This window comes from Macaca thibetana, chromosome 6 (assembly GCF_024542745.1).
Source record: "Macaca thibetana thibetana isolate TM-01 chromosome 6, ASM2454274v1, whole genome shotgun sequence".
NCBI classification, from domain to species: Eukaryota; Metazoa; Chordata; class Mammalia; order Primates; family Cercopithecidae; genus Macaca; species Macaca thibetana.
The window spans coordinates 166551471-166570134 of NC_065583.1; the positions used below are offsets into that span (position 1 = coordinate 166551471).

Here is an 18664-nt window from a genome sequence, read left to right on the forward strand (position 1 = left end):
TGTCTTCATTGGCTCCCATGGCTCCATGATGAGCACTAACATTTGTTGAGGAGTTCAGGATGCGCTGGGCTGTGGGTGAATTTTGTGGGTATTTTCTCATTTAGTCTGTCAGCTGCTATTATCCCCATATTATAGATTAAGAAACCAAGACTTAAAGAAATTGGATAACTCATTCAAGGTCACACGAATTGAAAGTGGCAGAACTGGGCTTGAAACATATCTGTCTGGTTCCAGAACCAGAGGTTTTTTTTTTTTTTTTTTGGGACAGATTCTCACTCTGTTGCCCAGGCTGGAGTGCCGTGGTGTGATCTTGGTGCACTGCAGCCTCTGCCTCTTGGGTTCAACCAATTCTCATGCCTCAGCCTCTCAAGTAGCTGGGATTACAGGCATGCAATGCCATGCCTGGCTAATTTTTGTAGTTTTAGTAGAGATGGGGATTCACCATGTTGGCCAGGCAGGTTTCGAATTCCTGACCTCAAGAGATCAGCCAGCCTCTGTCTCCCAAAGTGCCAGGATTGCAGGCATGAGCTACCATGCCTGGCCCAGAACCAGAGTTCTTAATGGCTGTTGGGACTTAAAACATGGTACCTCAAACTATGGAATCTTGGCGTGCTGAGAACTTTGAACTGAAAAAGATTGGGAGGGCCTCAGAAGCAAGATCCTTCTGATCCCTCACTCTGCTTTCTTCCTCTCCCTTCTCTTCCCTAAGAATTCCTCTTTTCCTAGGTAAGTCATAGAGACTACAACTTCTCTCCCGCAAAGCAAGTCATAAAACCTGGACAGGTCACTCCCCTGAAGGTAGATTACAAGACCCTCATTACAGAGGAGTCCTGTCGCATATCCAGGGGAAGGAATGCGACACACAGAGAGGCCAAGAATAATTCGACAAGCCTTGCTAGGTTCTCCTCCCGTCCGCCTGGTGTATTGGCATTAGGTCATACCCTTTTATCCAATTGTGTTTCTCCACAGCTATCCACTCCTTTTATCAGACTTAGCATAGAAACACATGGTTTTTCCTGTGTGTCCGGAGATGGTTCCTCCCAGTGGGTTCCTGGTCTCACTGACTTCAAGAATGCAGCCGCAGACCTTCGTGGTAAGTGTTACAGCTCTTAAAGGTAGTGTGGACCCAAAGAGTAAGCATCAGCAAGATTTATTGTGAAGACCAAAAGAACAAACCTTCCACAGCATAGAAGGGACCTAAGCAGGTTGCTGCTGCTAGCTGGGGTGGCCTTTTATTCCCTTATTTGTCCCCACCCATGTCCTGCTGATTGGTCCATTTTACAGAGCACTGATTGGTCCATTTTCAGTATGCTGATTGGCCCATTTTGCAGAGCACTGATTGGTCCATATTACAAACTTCTAGCTAGCAACAGAGAGCTGAATGGTGCGTTTTACGATCCTAGCTCTAGAGCACTGATTGGTGCATTTTACAATCCTCTTGTAAGACTGAACATTTCTCCAAGTCCCCACCCAACCCAGAAGTCCAGCTGGCTTCACCTCTCACCTGGGTCTTGGGGTCTTTATTTCTGAAGTTTTCCATGTCATGTAGACCTTTTATTAAATACATTTGCTATGCTTTTCTCTTGTTAACCTTTTGCTATGGGAGTGTCAGCTATGATGCTTGTAATGGGTGAGGAGCAGATACCACTTTTTCATCCTTACACAGCCTAACCCTCCTATCTCTGATTCATGAGCTTTGTGATTCAAAACCAATGCAAAGCTTTTCTCTGCTATTGGTTATAAGCAAATGCAAAGATTTATATTCGTATATGAGTTGTTTGATTACAGTTAAAAATGTACCTAGAGATTGGGATCTTCAAAAAAGTAATTCTGAATTGTTGACATACATTGTAGTCTGAGCAGGCAACTGCCTACATAGACTTTAGAAATTTTCCTTGGGGAAAACACCTCCTGCTTTTTGCGCCTAGATATTTAATCCACCCAAAGTTTATTATTGTGTACAGCATGAGGAAGAAAATTGACTTCTGTATATTTTTCCATATGGAAAACTTTGTTCTTTTTTTCCCCAAATCTTCTTTCTTTTTTTAAAAAAGTAATTTCAGCTTTTATTTTAGATTTGGGGGTACATGAGCAGGTTTGGTACATGGGTATATTGCTTGATGCTGGGGTTTGAGGTATGATTGATCCCATCACCCAGGTGTGCGCATAGTACCCAGTAGTTTTTCTTTCTTTTTTTTTTTTTAATTGTACTTTAAGTTCTAGGGTACATGTGCACAACGTGCAGGTTTGTTACATATGTATACATGTGCCATGTTGGTGTGCTGCACCAATTAACTTGTCATTTACATTAGTTATATCTCCTAATGCTATCCCTCCCCCCTCTCCCCACAATAGGCCCCGGTGTGTGATGTTCCCCTTCCTGTGTCCAAGTGATCTCATTTGTTCAGTTCCCTCCTATGAGTGAGAACATGTGGTGTTTGGTTTTTCTGTTCTTGTGATAGTTTGCTGAGAATGATGGTTTCCAGCTGCATCCATGTCCCTACAAAGGACATGAACTCATCCTTTTTTATGGCAGCATAGTATTCCATGTGTATATGTGCCACATTTTCTTAATCCAGTCTGTCACTGATGGACATTTGGGTTGATTCCAAGTCTTTGCTATTGTGAATAGTGCCACAATAAACATACATGTGCATGTGTCTTTATAGCAGCATGATTTATAATCCTTTGGGTATATACGCAGTAATGGGATGGCTGGGTCAAATGGTATTTCTGGTTCTAAATCCTGGAGGAATTGCCACACTGTCTTCAACAATGGTTGAACTAGTTTACAGTCCCACCGACAGTGTAAAAGTGTTCCTATTTCTCCACATCCTCTCCAGCACCTGTTGTTTCCTGACTTTTTAATGATTGCCATTCTAACTGGTGTGAGATGGTATCTCATTGTGGTTTTGATTTGCATTTCTCTGATGGCAAGTGATGATGAGCATTTTTTCATGTCTCTGTTGGCTGTATGAATGTCTTCTTTTGAGAAGTGTCTGTTCATATCCTTTGCCCACTTTTTGATGGGGTTGTTTTTTTTTTGTTTCTTTTTTTCTTGTTAATTTGTTTGAGTTCTTTGTAGGTTCGTACCCAGTAGTATTTCAACCCTTGCCTCCTCCCTCTCTCCCTCTTCAAGTAGTCCCCAGTGTCTATTGGCATCTTTATATTCATGAATGGCCAGTGTTTAGCTCCCACTTAGAAGTGAGAGCATGTAGTATTTGATTTTCTGTTCCTGTGTTAGTTTACTTAGGATAATGGTTTTCAGCTGCATTCATGTTGCTGCAAAGGACATGATCTCATTCTTTTTTATGACTCTGTAGTATTCCATGGTACATGTGTGCCATCTTTTCTTTATGCAGCCTACTGTTGATGGGCACCTGGGTTGATTCTACATCTTTGCTACTGTGAATAGTGCTGCTGTGAACATATAAGTATATGTGTCTTTTTGGTAGAACAATTTATTTTCTTTTGGGTAAAGAATCAGTAGTGAGATTGCTGGGTCAAATGGTAGTTTAACTTTCAGTTCTTTGAGAAAGCTCCAAACTGCTCTCCACAGTGGCTGAACTAATTTATATTCCCACCAATAGTGTATAAGCATTCCCTTTTTTCTGTAGCTTCGTGAACACCTGCTATTTTTTGACTTTTTAACAAAAGCCATTCTGACTGGTGTGACATGGTATTTCACTATGGTTTTGATTTGCATGTCTCTGATGATTAGTGTTGATGAACATTTTTTTCATGTTTGTTGACCTTTGTATGTCTTCTCTTGAGAAGTGTCTGTTATGTTCATATCCTTTGTCCACTTTTTAATGGGGCTATTTATTTTTTGCTGTTGATGGAAGTTTCTTATAGATTTTGGATATTAGACCTTGTTGGAGGCATAGTTTGGGAATGTTTTCTCTCATTCTGCAGGCTGTTTACTCTGTTGACAGTTTCTCTTGCTGTTCAGAAGTTCTTTAGTATAATTAGGTCTCATTTGTCAATTTTTGTTTTTGTTGCAATTGCTTTTGAGGACTTAGCCATAAATTCTTTGCCAAGGCCGATATTGAGAAGGGTATTATGATATTAGGGTTTCTTCTATATTTTTATAGTTTGAGTCCTTACATTTAAGACTTTAATTTATCTTTTTTTTTTTTTTTGAGACAGAGTCTCACTCTGTCACTCAGGCTGGAGTGTAGTGGCGCAGTCTCAGCTCACTGCAACCTTTGCATCCCTGGCTTAAGTGATCCTCCCACCTCAGCCTCATGAGTAGCTGGGACTACAGGCACATGCCACCATGCCTGGCTAAATTTTTATATTTTTTGTAGAGATGGGGTTTTGCCATGTTGCCCTGGCTAGTCTAGAACTTCTGGGCTCAAGTGATCCATCCACCTCGGTCTTCCAAAGTGTTGGGATTACAAGCATGAGCCACTGCACCCAGCCTTTAATCTGTCTTGAGTTAATTTTTTTTTCTTTTTTTTGTGAGACGGAGTCTCACTCCATTGCCCAGGCTGGAGTGCAGTGGCACAGTCTAAGCTCACTGCAACTTCTGCCTCCCGGGTTCAAGTGATTCTCTTGCCTCAGCCTCCCAAATAGCTGGGATCACAGGCATGTGCCACCACACATGGCTAATTTTGTATTTTTGGTAAAGACAGGATTTCACCACGTTGCCCAGGCTGGTCTCGAACTCCTGACCTCAGATGATCCACCTGCCTCGGCCTCCCAAAGTGCTGGGATTACAGGTGTGAGCCCTGCACTCGGCCTGTGAGTTAACTTTTGTATATGGTGATAGATAGGGGTCCAGTTTCATTCTTCTGCATATAGATAGCCAGTTATCCCAGCACCATTCACCGTTTGTTGAATAGGGAGTCTTTTCCCCATTGCTTGTTTTTATTGATTTACGTCTATTTTAAATTTTTGTATCTTTTTAAATAATCCTTCTGCTTCAGATAATGTATGTTTTCAAGTTTGTTTTCTTTTAAAAAATAAGCAATGGCTCATGGCTGTAATCCCTGCACTTTGGGAAGCTGAGGCGAGTGATCACTTGAGCTTAGGAGTTTGAGACTAGCCTTGCCAACGCGGTGAAACCCCATCTCTACTAAAAATACAAAATCAGCAGGATGTGGTGGTGGGTGCCTGTAATCCCAGCTATTTGGGAGGCCGAGGCACGAGAATTGCTTGAACCTCAGAGGTGGAGGTTGCAGTGAGCCAAGATTGCGCCACTGCACTCCAGCCTTGGCAATAGAGTGAGACTCAGTCTTAAAAAAAATAAATAAATAAATAAAAAAGGGGGCCGGGCGCAGTGGCTCACGCCTGTAATATTAACACTTTGGGAGGCCGAGGTGGGAGGATCACCTGGGGTCAGGAGTAGACCAGCCTGGCCAACATGGTGAAACCCCATCTCTACTAAAAATACAAAAATTAGCTGGGCATGGTGGCGGGTGCCTGTAATCCCAGCTACTTGGGAGGCTGCGGCAGAAGAATTGCTTGAACCTGGGAGGTAGATGTTTCTGTGAGCTGAGACCGTGCCATTGCACTGCAGCCTGGGCGACAAGAGTGAAACTCCATCATAAATAAACAAACAAACAAACAAATAAATAAATGACTTTTTTGGCCTTTAAACTCTTGTTTCCTGGGGTATCAGCATCTCTGCTCTTACTGTGTATTGAGGAAGGGCCACATGCCACTTATTGGTCTTTGCCATTCTAGGTAATTTAAGAAGAAGAATGGGTATAGCTTCAGGCATCACAGAAACCATCGCTAAACACTCTAATTTGCTGTCAATCCTACCTTTAGGTAGGTTAAGTTAAATTTTTAAAAATCTAAACTATGAGTCTCTTTCTTGAGAAGTGACTACACATTATTTACATTATTTATTACTGACATGTTTGAACTTATTACTACCGTATTGTCTTCTGTTTTCTGTTCATTTTCCCATTTTCTTGCTGCTTTCCTTTTTTTTTTATTGAATCGATAAAGTTTTCTATAGTTTTCCTTGAACCTTTCTGTTATTTTGAAATCCGTAGATAATATTGCAATTTTTTTAGTGGTTATTTTAAAAACTATAATTGACTATACATTCTTTTTGTTTTCTTATACTTTTAATTTCTGGGATACATGTGCAGAACGTGCAGGTTTGTTACATAGTTATACATGTGCCATGGTGGTTTACTGCACCCATCAACCCGTCATCTTCATTAGGTATTTCTCCTAATGCTATCCTTCCCCTAGCCTCCCACCCACCGACAGGCCCCGGTGTGTGATGTTCCCCTCCCTGTGTCCATGTGTTCTCATTGTTCAACTCCCACTTATGAGTGAGAACATGCAGTGTTTGGTTTTCTGTTCTTGTGTTAGTTTGCTGAAAATAATGGTTTCCAGCTTTATCCATGTCCCTGCAAAGGACATGAACTCATTCTGTTTTTTATGGCTGCATAGTATTCCATGGTGTATATGTGCCACATTTTCTTTATCCAATCTATCATTGATGGGCATTTGGGTTGGTTCCAAGTCTGCTATTGTGAATAATGCCACAATAAACAAACGTGTGCATATGTCTTTATAGTAGCATGATTTATAATCCTTTGGGTATATACCCAGTAATGGGATTGCTAGGTTAAATGGTTTGTCTGGTTCTAGATTCTTGAGGAATTGCCACATTATCTTCCACAATGGTTGAATTAATTTACGCTCCCACCAACAGTGTAAAAGTGTTCCTATTTCTCCACATCCTCTCCAGCACCTGTTGTTTCCTAACTTTTTAATGATTGCCATTCTAACTGGCATGAGATGGTGTCTCATTGTGGTTTTGATTTGCATTTCTCTAATAACCAGTGATGATGAGCTTTTTTTCATATGTTTGTTGGCTGCATAAGTGTCTTCTTTTGAGAAGTGTCTGTTCATATTCTTCACCCACTTTTTGATGGGGTTGTTTGTTTTTTTTCTTGTAAATTTGTTTAAATTCTTTGTAGATTCTGGATATTAGCCCTTTGTCAGATGGATAGATTGCAAAAATTTTCTCCCTTTCTTTAGATTGCCTGTTGACTCTGATGGTAGCTTCTTTTGCTGTGGAGAAGCTCTTTAGTTTAATTAGATCCCGTTTGTCAATTTTGGCTTTTGTTGCCACTGGTTTTGGTGTTTTAGACATGAACTCTTTGCCCATGCCTATGTCCTGAATGGTATTGCCTAGGTTTTCTTCTAGGATTTTTATGGTTTTAGGTCTTATGTTTAAGCCTTTAATCCATCTTGAGTTAGTTTTTGTACAAGGTGTAAGGAAGGGGTCCAGTTTCAGTTTTCTGCATATGGCTAACCAGTTTTCCCAACACCATTTATTAAATAGGGAGTCATTTCTCCGTTGCTTGTTTTTGTCAGGTTCATCAAATATCAGATGGTTGTAGATGCATGGTGTTATTTCTGAGGCCTCTGTTCTGTTCCTTTGGTCTATATATCTGGTTTGGTACCAGTACTGTGCTGTTTTGGTTACTGTAGCCTTGTAGTATAGTTTGAAGTCAGGTAGCATGATGCCTCAGCTTTGTTCTTTTTGCTTAGGCCTGTCTTGGCTATGCAGGCTCTCTTTTGGTTTCATATGAAATTTAAAGTAGTTTTCTAATTCTATGAAGAAAGTTAGTGGTAGCTTGATAGGGATAGCATTAACCTTTAAATTCCTTTGGGCAGTATGGCCATTTTCACGATATTGATTCTTCCTATCTAGGAGCATGTAATGTTTTTCCATTTGTTTGTGCCTTCTCTTATTTCCTTGTGCAGTGGTTTGTAGTTTTCCTTGAAGAGGTCCTTCACTTCCCTTATAAGTTGTATTCCTATGTATTTTATTTTCTTTATAGCATTTGTGAATGGGAGTTCACTCATGATTTGGCTCTCTGTTATTGGTGTATAGGGATGCTTGTGATTTTTGCACATTGATTTTGTATTCTGAGACTTTGCTGAAGTTGCTTATCAGCTTAAGGAGATTTTGGGCTGAGATGATGGGATTTTCTAAATATACACTCATGTCATCTGCAAACAGAGACAATTTGACTTCCTCTCTTCCTATTTGAATACATGTTCTTCTTTCTCCTGCCTGATTGCCCTGGCCAGAACTTGCAATATTATGTTGAATAAGAGTGGTGAAAGAGGGCATCCTTGTCTCGTGCCGGTTTTCAAAGGGAAAATGCTTCCAGTTTTTGCCCATTCAATATGATATTGGCTGTGGGTTTGTCATAAATAGCTCTTATTATTTTGAGATACGTTCCATCAATACCTAGCTTATTGAGAGTTTTTAGCATGAAGAGGTGTTGAATTTTATCAAAGGCCTTTTCTGCATCTATTGAGATAATCATGTGGTTTTGTCAATGGTTCTGTTTATGTGATGGATTACATTTATTGATCTGTGTATGTTGAACCAGCCTTGCATCCCAGGGATGAAGCCAACTTGATTGTGGTGGATAAGATTTTTAATGTGCTGCTGGATTTTACTGAGGATTTTCGCATTCATGTTCATCAGATATATTGGCCTGAAATTCTCTTTTTTTGTTGTGTCTCTGCCAGGTTTTGTTATCAGGGCGATGCTGGCTCATAAAATGAGTTAGGGAGGATTCCCTCTTTTTCTGTTGTTTGGAATAGTTTCAGAATGAATGGTACCAGTTCATCTTTGTACCTCTGGTAGAATTTGGCTGTGAATCTGTCTGGTCCTGGACTTTTTTTGGTTGATAGGCAATTAATTACTGCCTCACTTTCAGAACTTATTATTAGTCTATTCAGGAATTTGCCTTCTTCCTGGTTTAGATTTGGGAGGGTGTGTGTGTCCAGGAATTTATCCATTTCTTCTAGATTTTCTAGTTTATTTGCATAGAGGTGTTTATAGTATTCTCTTAAGGTAGTTTGTATTTCTGTGGGATCAGTGGTGATATCCCCTTTATCATTTTTCACTGTGTCTATTTGATTCTTCTCTCTTTTCTTCTTTATTAGTCTGGCTAGTAGTATCTGGGCCGGAGTAAACAGTATAGTCCCTAATGGCTTCCCTTGGCTAGGGGAGGGAGTTCCCTGACCCCTTGTCATGCTCCACCCTGCTTCTGCTTGCCCTCCATGGGCTGCACCCACTGTCTAACCAGTTCCCGTGAGGTAAGCCAAGTATCTCAGGTGGAAATGCAGAAATCACCTGCCTTCTGTGTTGATCTCGCTGGGAGCTACAGACTGGAGCTGTTCCTATTCGGCCATCTTGCCAGCCACCTCCGACTATACGTTTTTCTAACAGAGATTAGAGTTATTATGTATTTTCTTCCTCCTCCCTAGTTAAAGAACAACCAAAACAATTGCTTACTCATTGATACCCTCCCAGCTTATTACTTTTGTCTGGAGTTTTAATTTTGCTTTTTTTAAATTTAATTTTTACATTAGGCAATTAGCATTTTACGTAATTTGTATAATGAAAGAAGGTGTTCCTTTTCTCCATCTTTTCCCACTCCCATTAGCAAACATTTTCTATTCTTGTTGCTGTTTTCTCATGTCTTTCCCTCTATAATTCTAAATATGATGCAGATAATGTCATTTCTTGGCTTTTCAGTTTTAGGTTACAGTTTTATTACTGTTGACTTTATACTATGAAAGATCAGGGTTTAGCTTTGCCATACTATTATACAACCCTCACATGCCTGCATTTCCCCTCATCACATCTTCTCTCTGTAAAATGTTGATTATGTATACATGAGGTTACATATATTACATGTATAGGTTTATATATAATTTCCCCTCCACCTTCCACATTTAGGGATAGAGGGGTTCGCATATTCAGTGTTTTATTTTAGCTGTGTAAATCTTGTTCACAGATGAGCCAAATAATTTTTTAGTGATTCCATTTCCTTTCCTGTGCATTTTTTAGTTCCTTCTATTAGGAATTGTTTTTTTTTCTTCTTCCCTTGCATCTTTTCTCATTCCTCGCTTTCCACACTCTCAATCAGCTCTTTTATAACAAGGCGTTTTATTCCAAGTTTCCATTAGGTCAAACTTGTAAAATAAGCCCTATCTTCCTGTTCTAATAGGTCTGTTTGCTTTCTATTGCTGTGATTTATTTATATTTTTAATTTTTGTGGGTACATAGTAGGTATATATATTTACGGGGTACATGAGATGTTTTGATGAAGGCACGCAAGACATAATAATCACATGTATTGATATCTTCAAGCATTTATCCATTGAGGTGCAATCAATCCAATTACGCTCTCTGAGTTATTTGTAAATGCACAGTTAAGTTATTATTGACTATAGCCCCTCTCTATCCCTATTGCATTACAGCTATTGGGCTTGTACTTCCAACTGTTAGCATCCTAGGAATTTCCTTTTTCTCTGCTAGATTTTATGTTTTGCCCTTTCTTGATTTATACTGTATCAACTGCAGCCTTTGAGAAAGAGCACATGGCAGAGATTTCTACTGCCTTATGTCCACCTGAGCCCAGGTGAGCCAAGCTCAACTATGGCTGACCTGTGGATCTGTGGAGAAGAAAAGCAAATCCTTATTCTGGTAAGGTTTGGTCTTTATTTGCCATGCAGGATTACTGTAGCAATAAACATAAACCACTAGACAAGGATCTCTAAATATATAAGGAAATCCTCCTTAGTTTTCTTAGGAAAAACTGGTGGCTCATTTTTTAGGATGGGGTGTTTGGGACTCTGTGCATTGACAGGGCTTGTTGATTTCATGGTGAATATGCAGTGACTTGGTCATTTCATTGGGAGCCTTCAAATGTCAGTATCTGCAGATCTTGCTACTGTGCTGTTGCTCTTCCTGGGTTACCCTTGTCACTTATTGGAGTTTAGAAACCTTACTTCCAGCCATCTGATAGATAAATGGAGAAGGAGGCTGGTCTCAACTCAGGACTTGACACTTGCAATCTGAATCCCCTAATTCAGTAGGGGTCTCACCTCTGTTTTCAACAGTGCCACTGAGGTCAGAGCTGCAAAGCTGTAGCATACTGCCAATGCAAGGGAGGTAGAGTTGCCTGGTTATCCGGGGTGAAAGAGAATCTTTATGTCTACTTGCCTTTTTAAAGACCTCCAACCAAGTTTTCTGTTTTCAGCCTTGTCCCCAAGCCCTGTCAGCAAAGGTGCCCCCAATTCCTGTCTTTGGAAGTGTGTATTGAATCAGCTTGCTTCTTTTTCATGTTCTCACTCATAAGCACATCAATTTCAGCTTCCGTTGCTCTTTTAAATTAGTTATACACATACACCTGCTTTCTAGCTTCAAATATTTTGTTAATATCTCTATTCAGCTGTCATTGCCTTCCCCACTGTCCTTGTGTATTTATGACCTTAAAAATATCTTTATTGTCCCTATAGCGGAGTTTTAATAGGAAATCAAGATAAATAAATCTATTTAATTCACATATTTAACTGGGAACTCCCATCCTTTTTAAAAATGGCAATATTAGTAACTTTGAGGTAATTAATGATTAAATTTATTGACATTATGAATTTCTGTTCCTTGTATACAATGCTTTCTCTGTGGGTTCATTTTTTTTCCTACTTGGATACATAGCTCTTCAGGAAGAGTTACCTGATGTGTAACAAGGTGGTAAAATGGAACATTTCCCAGCCATGAAGATGACAGAAGCTATATTCCAAAGGACTGTAAAACAAAATGGCAGAAAACCAGCTTTTCCCCTCATTCAGATTTGACTCTATTCAGATTTGACTACTAATCAATGCCTTATAAAGAAGTTGGAGAGCCCAAGAAATGGAAGAATAGAAATTGAATGAAGAGTTTTGAAGATCATAATTTACTTTTGGAAAGAAGTTGGAGAGACCAAGAAATGGATGAATAGAAATTGAATGAAGAGTTTTGAAGATCATAATTTACTTTTGGAAAGTGCTGTACATTATTAAATAACTTCCTAACTGCAAATTAAGAAGAAGCATTTTGAGAGGACTGCCAAAAAGAATAATACGAATGCCTTGCATTTTGGAAGACAGAAAAGATGGTGACTGAGTCAGGTTGGTGACATTGCAATGCTAAGATAGGCTGATGTGGCTTTTGGCAACAAGGGAGAGGGCGTCTTTGGAAGATCATTACTTTCCCAGAGTTTGTGGAGGCAAAGGATGTTTGAATGCATTTTGTGGACTAGATATGGACTATATTCCTAAGAAAGCCAGTGTGTGGCTTTTTAAGTCTTGCCCAACAGGCCACATGGAGAGGAAAATTGTCTCCAAGAAGAGAGAAAATGGAGGTCTCACCATATTCCTAGAGATCAGAGAAGGGGTCTCCAGGAGTTCCCTTGACGAGCAGGAAAGTCTCATGCAGTTCTCTTGATGAGCATGAAAGGGTCTTTACCTGCTGGAAAAGACTCATGCTCATCAAGGGAACTTCATGAATAGTTTTTATGGATGGGAGAGGGGAGTCTCAGAAGACCCCTGAAAGCACCATGACAGAAAGAGTCAGATATAAACACTTGCGGAACCCCAAGAGCATGGATGCTAGCTCACTTCCCCATACTAGTCAGTGGGAGCCTTCCTGCTGCCCTTGCCTCTTCTTTTTTCCTGCTTGACCTGGAGGGATCAGAAGTCGTATTTAGGGAGGAGACATAGAAGTACAGCTGGAGAAAGGAGAAGAGACTATGCTACCCTCTTCCTTAACTACAAGTTTTTCACCTGCAACACCCTGACCTGGGGGAGGGAGAACAACCTCAACTGGGAATCAAACTTTGAATTTTGATGCTTATTGGATATTTATAATGTGAAATTGATCTTTTGTTTTGTGATTTAGGTCTTTAAAAGTTTTTTATTCTCATGGTGACCAGAAAATTCACAGGATTGATTTTTTATCCAGGAGTAGAAGGACTTGTCGACCAGTAGTTTTAAAGGGAAAATGAGAGGCAGAAATTAGTAATTTTCAGTTGCTTTATGATTATATCCCCACTTTGTTTTTTTTTTTTTTAAGATGGAGACTTACTTTGTTACCCAGGCTTGAGTGCAGTGGTGCGATCTCAGCTCACTGCAACCTCTACCTCCCGGATTCAAGCAATTGTCCTGCCTCAGCCTCCTGGGTAGCTGGGATTACTGGTGTGCATGTTTGTATTTTTAGTAGAGATGGGGTTTCTCCATGTTGGCCAGGCTGGTCTCGAACTCTTGACCTCAGGCGATCTGCCTGCCTCATCCTCCCAAAGTGCTGGGATTACAGGTGTGAGCCACTGCGCCCGGCCATATGTCCCCAAATTTTGATAGCTCATTATAATGGTTACATGTATCTGACAATAGTTTTATGTTGCCCTCACTTTTGAGGGGATAAAATTCTAAGCTTTTTCTTATTACGTCGATGATATTATTCCATTGTCTTCTGACATCTATCGCTGTTGAAGAGAACTCCATGTCAGTGCAATTATCATTTGTGTTTCTGAATGTCTTGCGAAAGCAGCACTGACAGCCTTTGCTCTGGACTAACTTTCCAAGGCTGTTTGAATGGCCAGATAGAGATGCTGTCTTCTTCTGGAGCAAATGGTAGGTTTGCTCAGAGCGTTGGAAGTCAGATCTCGTGTCTCCCTCAGGGACTTCAGCTCTCCTCAATGAACTGAAATTTTAAACTTTCTTTCATGTGTGAGGGTAGGAGATGTTTTTGAGCCCAGCTTTGTCTGTTTTGACTTGGAGCATAGGGAATATCTTCTGGATAGGAATTTTACCAATTTAGAGAAATAATCACTTTAATGAACTTGTCTTGAGTATGTAGGTGCTTCCAGGTGGTAATATCCTTAAATTTCAGTTGGCATAGCATTTTTCTCCAATTTACCAATACTAATTTTAATTTTAGCAGACATAGTGTGCGTTTTTCTCCTCAATATTCATTTCAGAGCATTTGCTCATTTTTTTAAAAAATTGAACTCATCCAGTGTTCCTTTATTACCCAGTCTCTTGGGACATTCAGATCAGAAGTCATTCTCTTCCTAAAACCATAGTGATGCCAGCCCCATTAAATACTCCTCACACTTCCCTTTTCCCCTTGCTCCTGCTAGATATGTTCCATTTCCCATTTTATGACTTTTCACTTCTTCAAACTGCCCTTTATTGCTGAAAGTTCCACATTGTAATTTGAAAAGTAGAACAGTAAAATATCCATTTCTGAATGATCTACTAACTACTGGGCTGTAATTGTATTCAAAATTGATAGTTCAGCTAAAACTCTATATTATTCAACTTGAGAGATATTTTTGTAGCTGATTATTCCTGCTTATGGCTTTACCTAGAGCTTTTATTTTACAGTTATATTTTTGTACCACATTAGATATTTTCCCATCTATTTGCACAAAGCTAGATAAAAATGTTAACAAAGACATAAAAGTCATATGTTAAACCAGAAATAGTACTGGAATCAGAAATGATGTAGTGCATCGTCTTTCTTTCATTTTTTCCCTGAGATTTATTGCTATGGAGAAGATTCTACCAAGAATTTGATGGCCAGTACGTTTTACCAAATTCCCCAAGAACTAAAATTATGAAGCTAAGACTTCTTTCATACACTGACTGGAAATGAAAAGAAAAATATGTTCAGATAAATTACCTAAGTTAGAAAAATAAATGGCAACCATACAGATAAAACATGTCTTACTTATGCATATTAGATGGGGTGTTCTCCTAGTGAGAGCTGTTTCTTCATTTTAGTTCTTCATCTTTCAGATTTTTTTTTATATTAGTGCACTTTAACCCGGGGAAAGTTGGGCAACTGTGTAGGATGGCAGAGAACTGCTGAATCTTTTTTCCTTTAATTAAAGGCAGGGGTTCTTAGCCTGGAATCCACGGAGGTCCTAGAGGTCCATAGGCGGATTTTGTACATAAGAGAGGAGGTATCTTAGTTTATTTGGATGCTATAACAAAATGCCATGGACTGCATGATTCATAAGGAACAGACTTTTAGTTCTCACAGTTCTGGAGGCTGGGAAGTCCAAGATCAAGGCACCAGAAAATTCAGTGTCTGGCGAGGGCCTGCTTCTTGGTTCATAGACTGCACTGTGGTATCTCCCTAAGCTGACCCATTAGATTCTCCAGGGCAGGCTTTTACCAAGCTGAGCCCGTGGCCATCACAAGAATCTTGTCAAACCTTGTGCACTTGGCTTTTAATAGGGGAAGAAGAGACTTCCTGGAATTTCTGGATTCTAGGACCTCCTTCCCTCACCTGAGACACCTGGATCTGTTCTCTCGAACAATAAGCACCATCACCTGTCATCAACCTGAGGGTATCATGCTGTCATCTCACTAAAGCAAGCGCCCAGGTGGGTGACATCCCAGTATTCAGAACAAATTTCTGTCATTTGGGACATGGTTGGGCCAGTTTAATCTGTGTCATCTGACCAACTCATCCAGAACTGTAACCTTATGCTTGGAGACATAGGAATAGGAAGAGTTACGCTGGAGATAGCAGTACAAAACTATAGGGAAAAATACAGAAGCCAGACATTATTATAAAAATCTACTTGCCTTTAAGTATATATAATGATTGATTTACATTTTCAATGTGTTATAAGCCCATGTTACTGCTGGAACATTAAGACACATGATAGCTTGACTAAGTGGTCAATGTTACATCTATTTATATAGGTATAGAAAGCTCTACAAGATATGCACCCATCTATTACTTGAGGATTTTTTTTTGAGGAGGCTATATGTTAGAGGCTTTTCACTTTCTACTTTATTCACTTTTAATTTAATTTTAAAAATTCATAATGAGTATATATTATTTTCTATCATCAGAAAAAATAAAAAATATGAAGACCAGATTGGGGAGGTGAGATTTCACATTTTTATTCCTGGAGCTTACCCAGGGATGGGTTGCTGTCAAAATCTCTTGGGAGGCGTTTTAACACAAATATTCCTGTCTCCCTATCTCCTGTTGCCAGTCACTCCTGATGATCACTTCTATTGCTTGGGTAGCTTGTAGTGTACCCAGGAAAAGTTCAACCTTATGAGAACATTCTGGAAGAGGTACTCTGGAGAAGTCTTTACCATTGCTGGACCTCAGGGCATCATTTTACTTGTGGCAGTCATCTGAGGCTTCAAACAGCTAACTGGACCTGTGGCTATCATCTGGCCATGTTCAATGGGTGGGCTCAGACCTGTGGCTATCATCTGGCCATGTTCAATGGGTGGGCTCAGACCTGTGGCTATCATCTGGCCATGTTCAATGGGTGGGCTCAGACCTGTGGCTATCATCTGGCCATGTTCAATGGGTGGGCTCAATGGGTGGGAGACCTGGCTATCATCTGGCCATGTTCAATGGGTGGGCCTGTGGCTGTCATCTGGCCATGTCGATGGGTGGGCTCAGTGGAAACTTTGCCAGGGAAGATGAAGATTGTGGAGGAAACCGAAAGGACCAAGTATTCCTTCTCTCTACTAGGGGAGGGACGTCAAAGCAAAATCTGGGGAGGCGCCAAATTTGTCGGCTGACTTCAGCAGCCCTGTTTTTACTTCATGAGAGAGACAGTGTTGGACATAACTTCCTGAAGTTTAGGGGCATTTCAAAAAGATTAGGAAAGAGCACGTCTTTGGATCAGGAGATTTCTGAAAGCCGGGTACATGCTGTGGTGCTCCAGACTATCAGCTGGAGGACTTGCTTGTCCCTCTTTTCCATGCCTGAGGAGAGCTGGACTAGGCAAGTCACTGAATTTTTCTGTGCCTCAGTTTCCTCATATGGAAAAGAGGAATAATAATTGCTGTAATGATTAAGTGCATTCATACTTGTATGCACGTAGCATTTAACAAGTATTCTCTGTCGCTTTTATGATGTGTGGTAAGAGGTCATACAGGCCTGCTCTGGGACAACTAGACCAGGAAAGAGGAGGCTTGAGTGCAGTGATGGCCTCCTTTACAGTGGCAAGAAAACACTTGGTGCTGACGTGGCCCCTCTCCTGGCCTCATGGAGCCCAAGGCTCTGAGCGTCTGTGACCTGGACAATGCTCACCTCATGCCACTTCATGCAGATGCTGACTATGACATTAGGCCCACCTTCAGGAGAGACTGGGGGGCCGCGGGCAGTGTCTCAACTTCCTTTGTGTCCTTATCTCATGTGTAGTCACCGCTGCTTGTTGTCTGGTTTGATGATAAACCAAAGTGAAAGCAATCTTCAGGAAGACCCTGGCCTTATTCTTGCCAAAATTTAAGCCTGGATAGACAGCATGTTTAGGCCTAGCTTTTGGCATAGTTAACAGTATTGATAAGAATAACCTCAAGTTTAAGTGGAAAATGGGAAAAGAGGGAAATCCAGGCAAGAGCCCTGTCTCCTGGGAGGCCTGACTGGAGCCCAGGACATTCGCGGGTCCTGAGCTGCGGGCCCTGTGGGGTCCTCTATGGGGGCATGAGGGCATGTGGAGGGGGGTCTGCTGAGATGGAAGAGCCACCTGGGCACTCAGCACACTTTCCCTTGGGCCAAGACTGGAGGGAGAAACAACTATCTTGGAATAGGTTCTGGAGTGAAACTTGGAGGACACCTGACCTCTCGTCATGGGGACAAGGCCTAGCAAATGGGACCTGCTGTCCTGGGCACAAACCAGGCTCTTCTGTGAGTCAGCCAACACACAGGGCTAGCCAGCCATGCTGGAGCATGAGGAGGGGGGCCCGGAGCAGGCTGATCCTGCTCCCAGACATGTCCGTGCCACACAAAACCACATGGAATTTGCTGCTTAGTCTCTGCTCGGATGCTGGTAATACCTGGTGAGGACCAGGATCATCCCAGTGCCTCTCGCTCCTCTAATTGTACTGTCCAGGGCATGGCATGGAGCCCAGACCCACAGGTGCTGCCCCTGCCTAATTGTGGGTTTATTGCTGTCGCCTCTGAGTGCAGCTCGAGTCCAGTTGTCCATCTGGTCAATCATAAACAGCCTGGGAGCTGGAAAGGGCCTTCTCCTGGTGTAGTGGGTGTATCATCTAAGGACAATAGACTTAGAAATCTAAGCCAGGTTGAAGTAGGGAAAGGGGAAATTGCTGTGCCAGTGGCAGGGGCGAGGTGGCCAGCCCGTTTCCTATACTAGGATTACAGCTGGGTCTATCAGAAATAAGGCTGCACCAGTGGCCCCTGCCTGAGTATCCCTGGAGGGAGGGTATTTCCCGGAGGGTACCCAGGGGTGGCAGGAGGTAGCACCTCACCCCAGGGCCCTGCACCAAAGCCATGGGCTGTGGGCTGGCGGGATGCAATATGGTGCAGCTGTGTGCTCACTGCATGGGTGTCCTCATGTCCACACTCTCGCTTTTTCTTCGTGAGGATGCTAGGTTGCTGGGTGCACAGCCCAGGTTCATGCTGCAAGCTTCAAAAGTAAGTGTCCCAAGGTGCTGGGTGAAACCTACAGGCTTGCCTGCTGTTAACCCAGGTGACAAGTGGTGGCCACATTCCTCCTTGGAGGGCTAAAAATCTCAGGACTTGACCTAAGGGGAAAGCAGACTGCTGTGGCAGGGGCAGGGGTGACCCTCACTGCTCAGAAGAAAAAGGACCATTCACAAGGCGGCCTCCAAGGGTAAACGGCTGATGCCCTGCCCTGTCATAGGCAAACTGGGTACACCCAGTTTGGGCAGAGAAAGTCAAAGCGTGCTGAACAGTCGATGAGCGTGTGGGAGAATATGTTTCCCCAAATGACTGTAGGCTGCACCACCACCTCACTGTAAGGTTGCAGGTGGGACCTTGCTGCCTGGTCCTCAGAGAAGAGTGGACTCTGGACAGGCCTCA

The 18664-nt window shown here is 41.6% G+C and overlaps 3 protein-coding genes across 10 annotated transcripts in view; 1 reads left to right on the forward strand and 2 right to left on the reverse strand.

Moving 5' to 3' along the window:
- Positions 1–18664, reverse strand: part of ROPN1L (rhophilin associated tail protein 1 like) — a 918600-nt gene that overhangs the window by 286550 nt on the left and 613386 nt on the right. The gene's annotated exons all lie outside the window — the stretch shown is intronic.
- The window catches only part of CCT5 (chaperonin containing TCP1 subunit 5), a 739483-nt gene that overhangs the window by 89385 nt on the left and 631434 nt on the right, over positions 1–18664 (reverse strand). The window lies entirely within an intron of this gene.
- The window catches only part of ATPSCKMT (ATP synthase c subunit lysine N-methyltransferase), a 202351-nt gene that overhangs the window by 72265 nt on the left and 111422 nt on the right, over positions 1–18664 (forward strand). For 3 of the 8 annotated variants that reach the window (XR_007726485.1, XM_050794080.1, XM_050794081.1), the window contains exon 5: positions 970–1093. The exons of 3 other annotated variants lie outside the window; for them this stretch is intronic. Coding sequence is in view for 3 of the 5 variants with exons in the window: in XM_050794080.1 (XP_050650037.1) it covers positions 970–1093 (124 nt within the window). In the remaining 2 variants the exon portion in view is untranslated. Of the gene's footprint in view, positions 1–969; positions 1299–18664 lie in introns of those variants that run through there. 2 more of the 8 variants (XR_007726488.1, XM_050794079.1) reach the window with 2 other exon arrangements.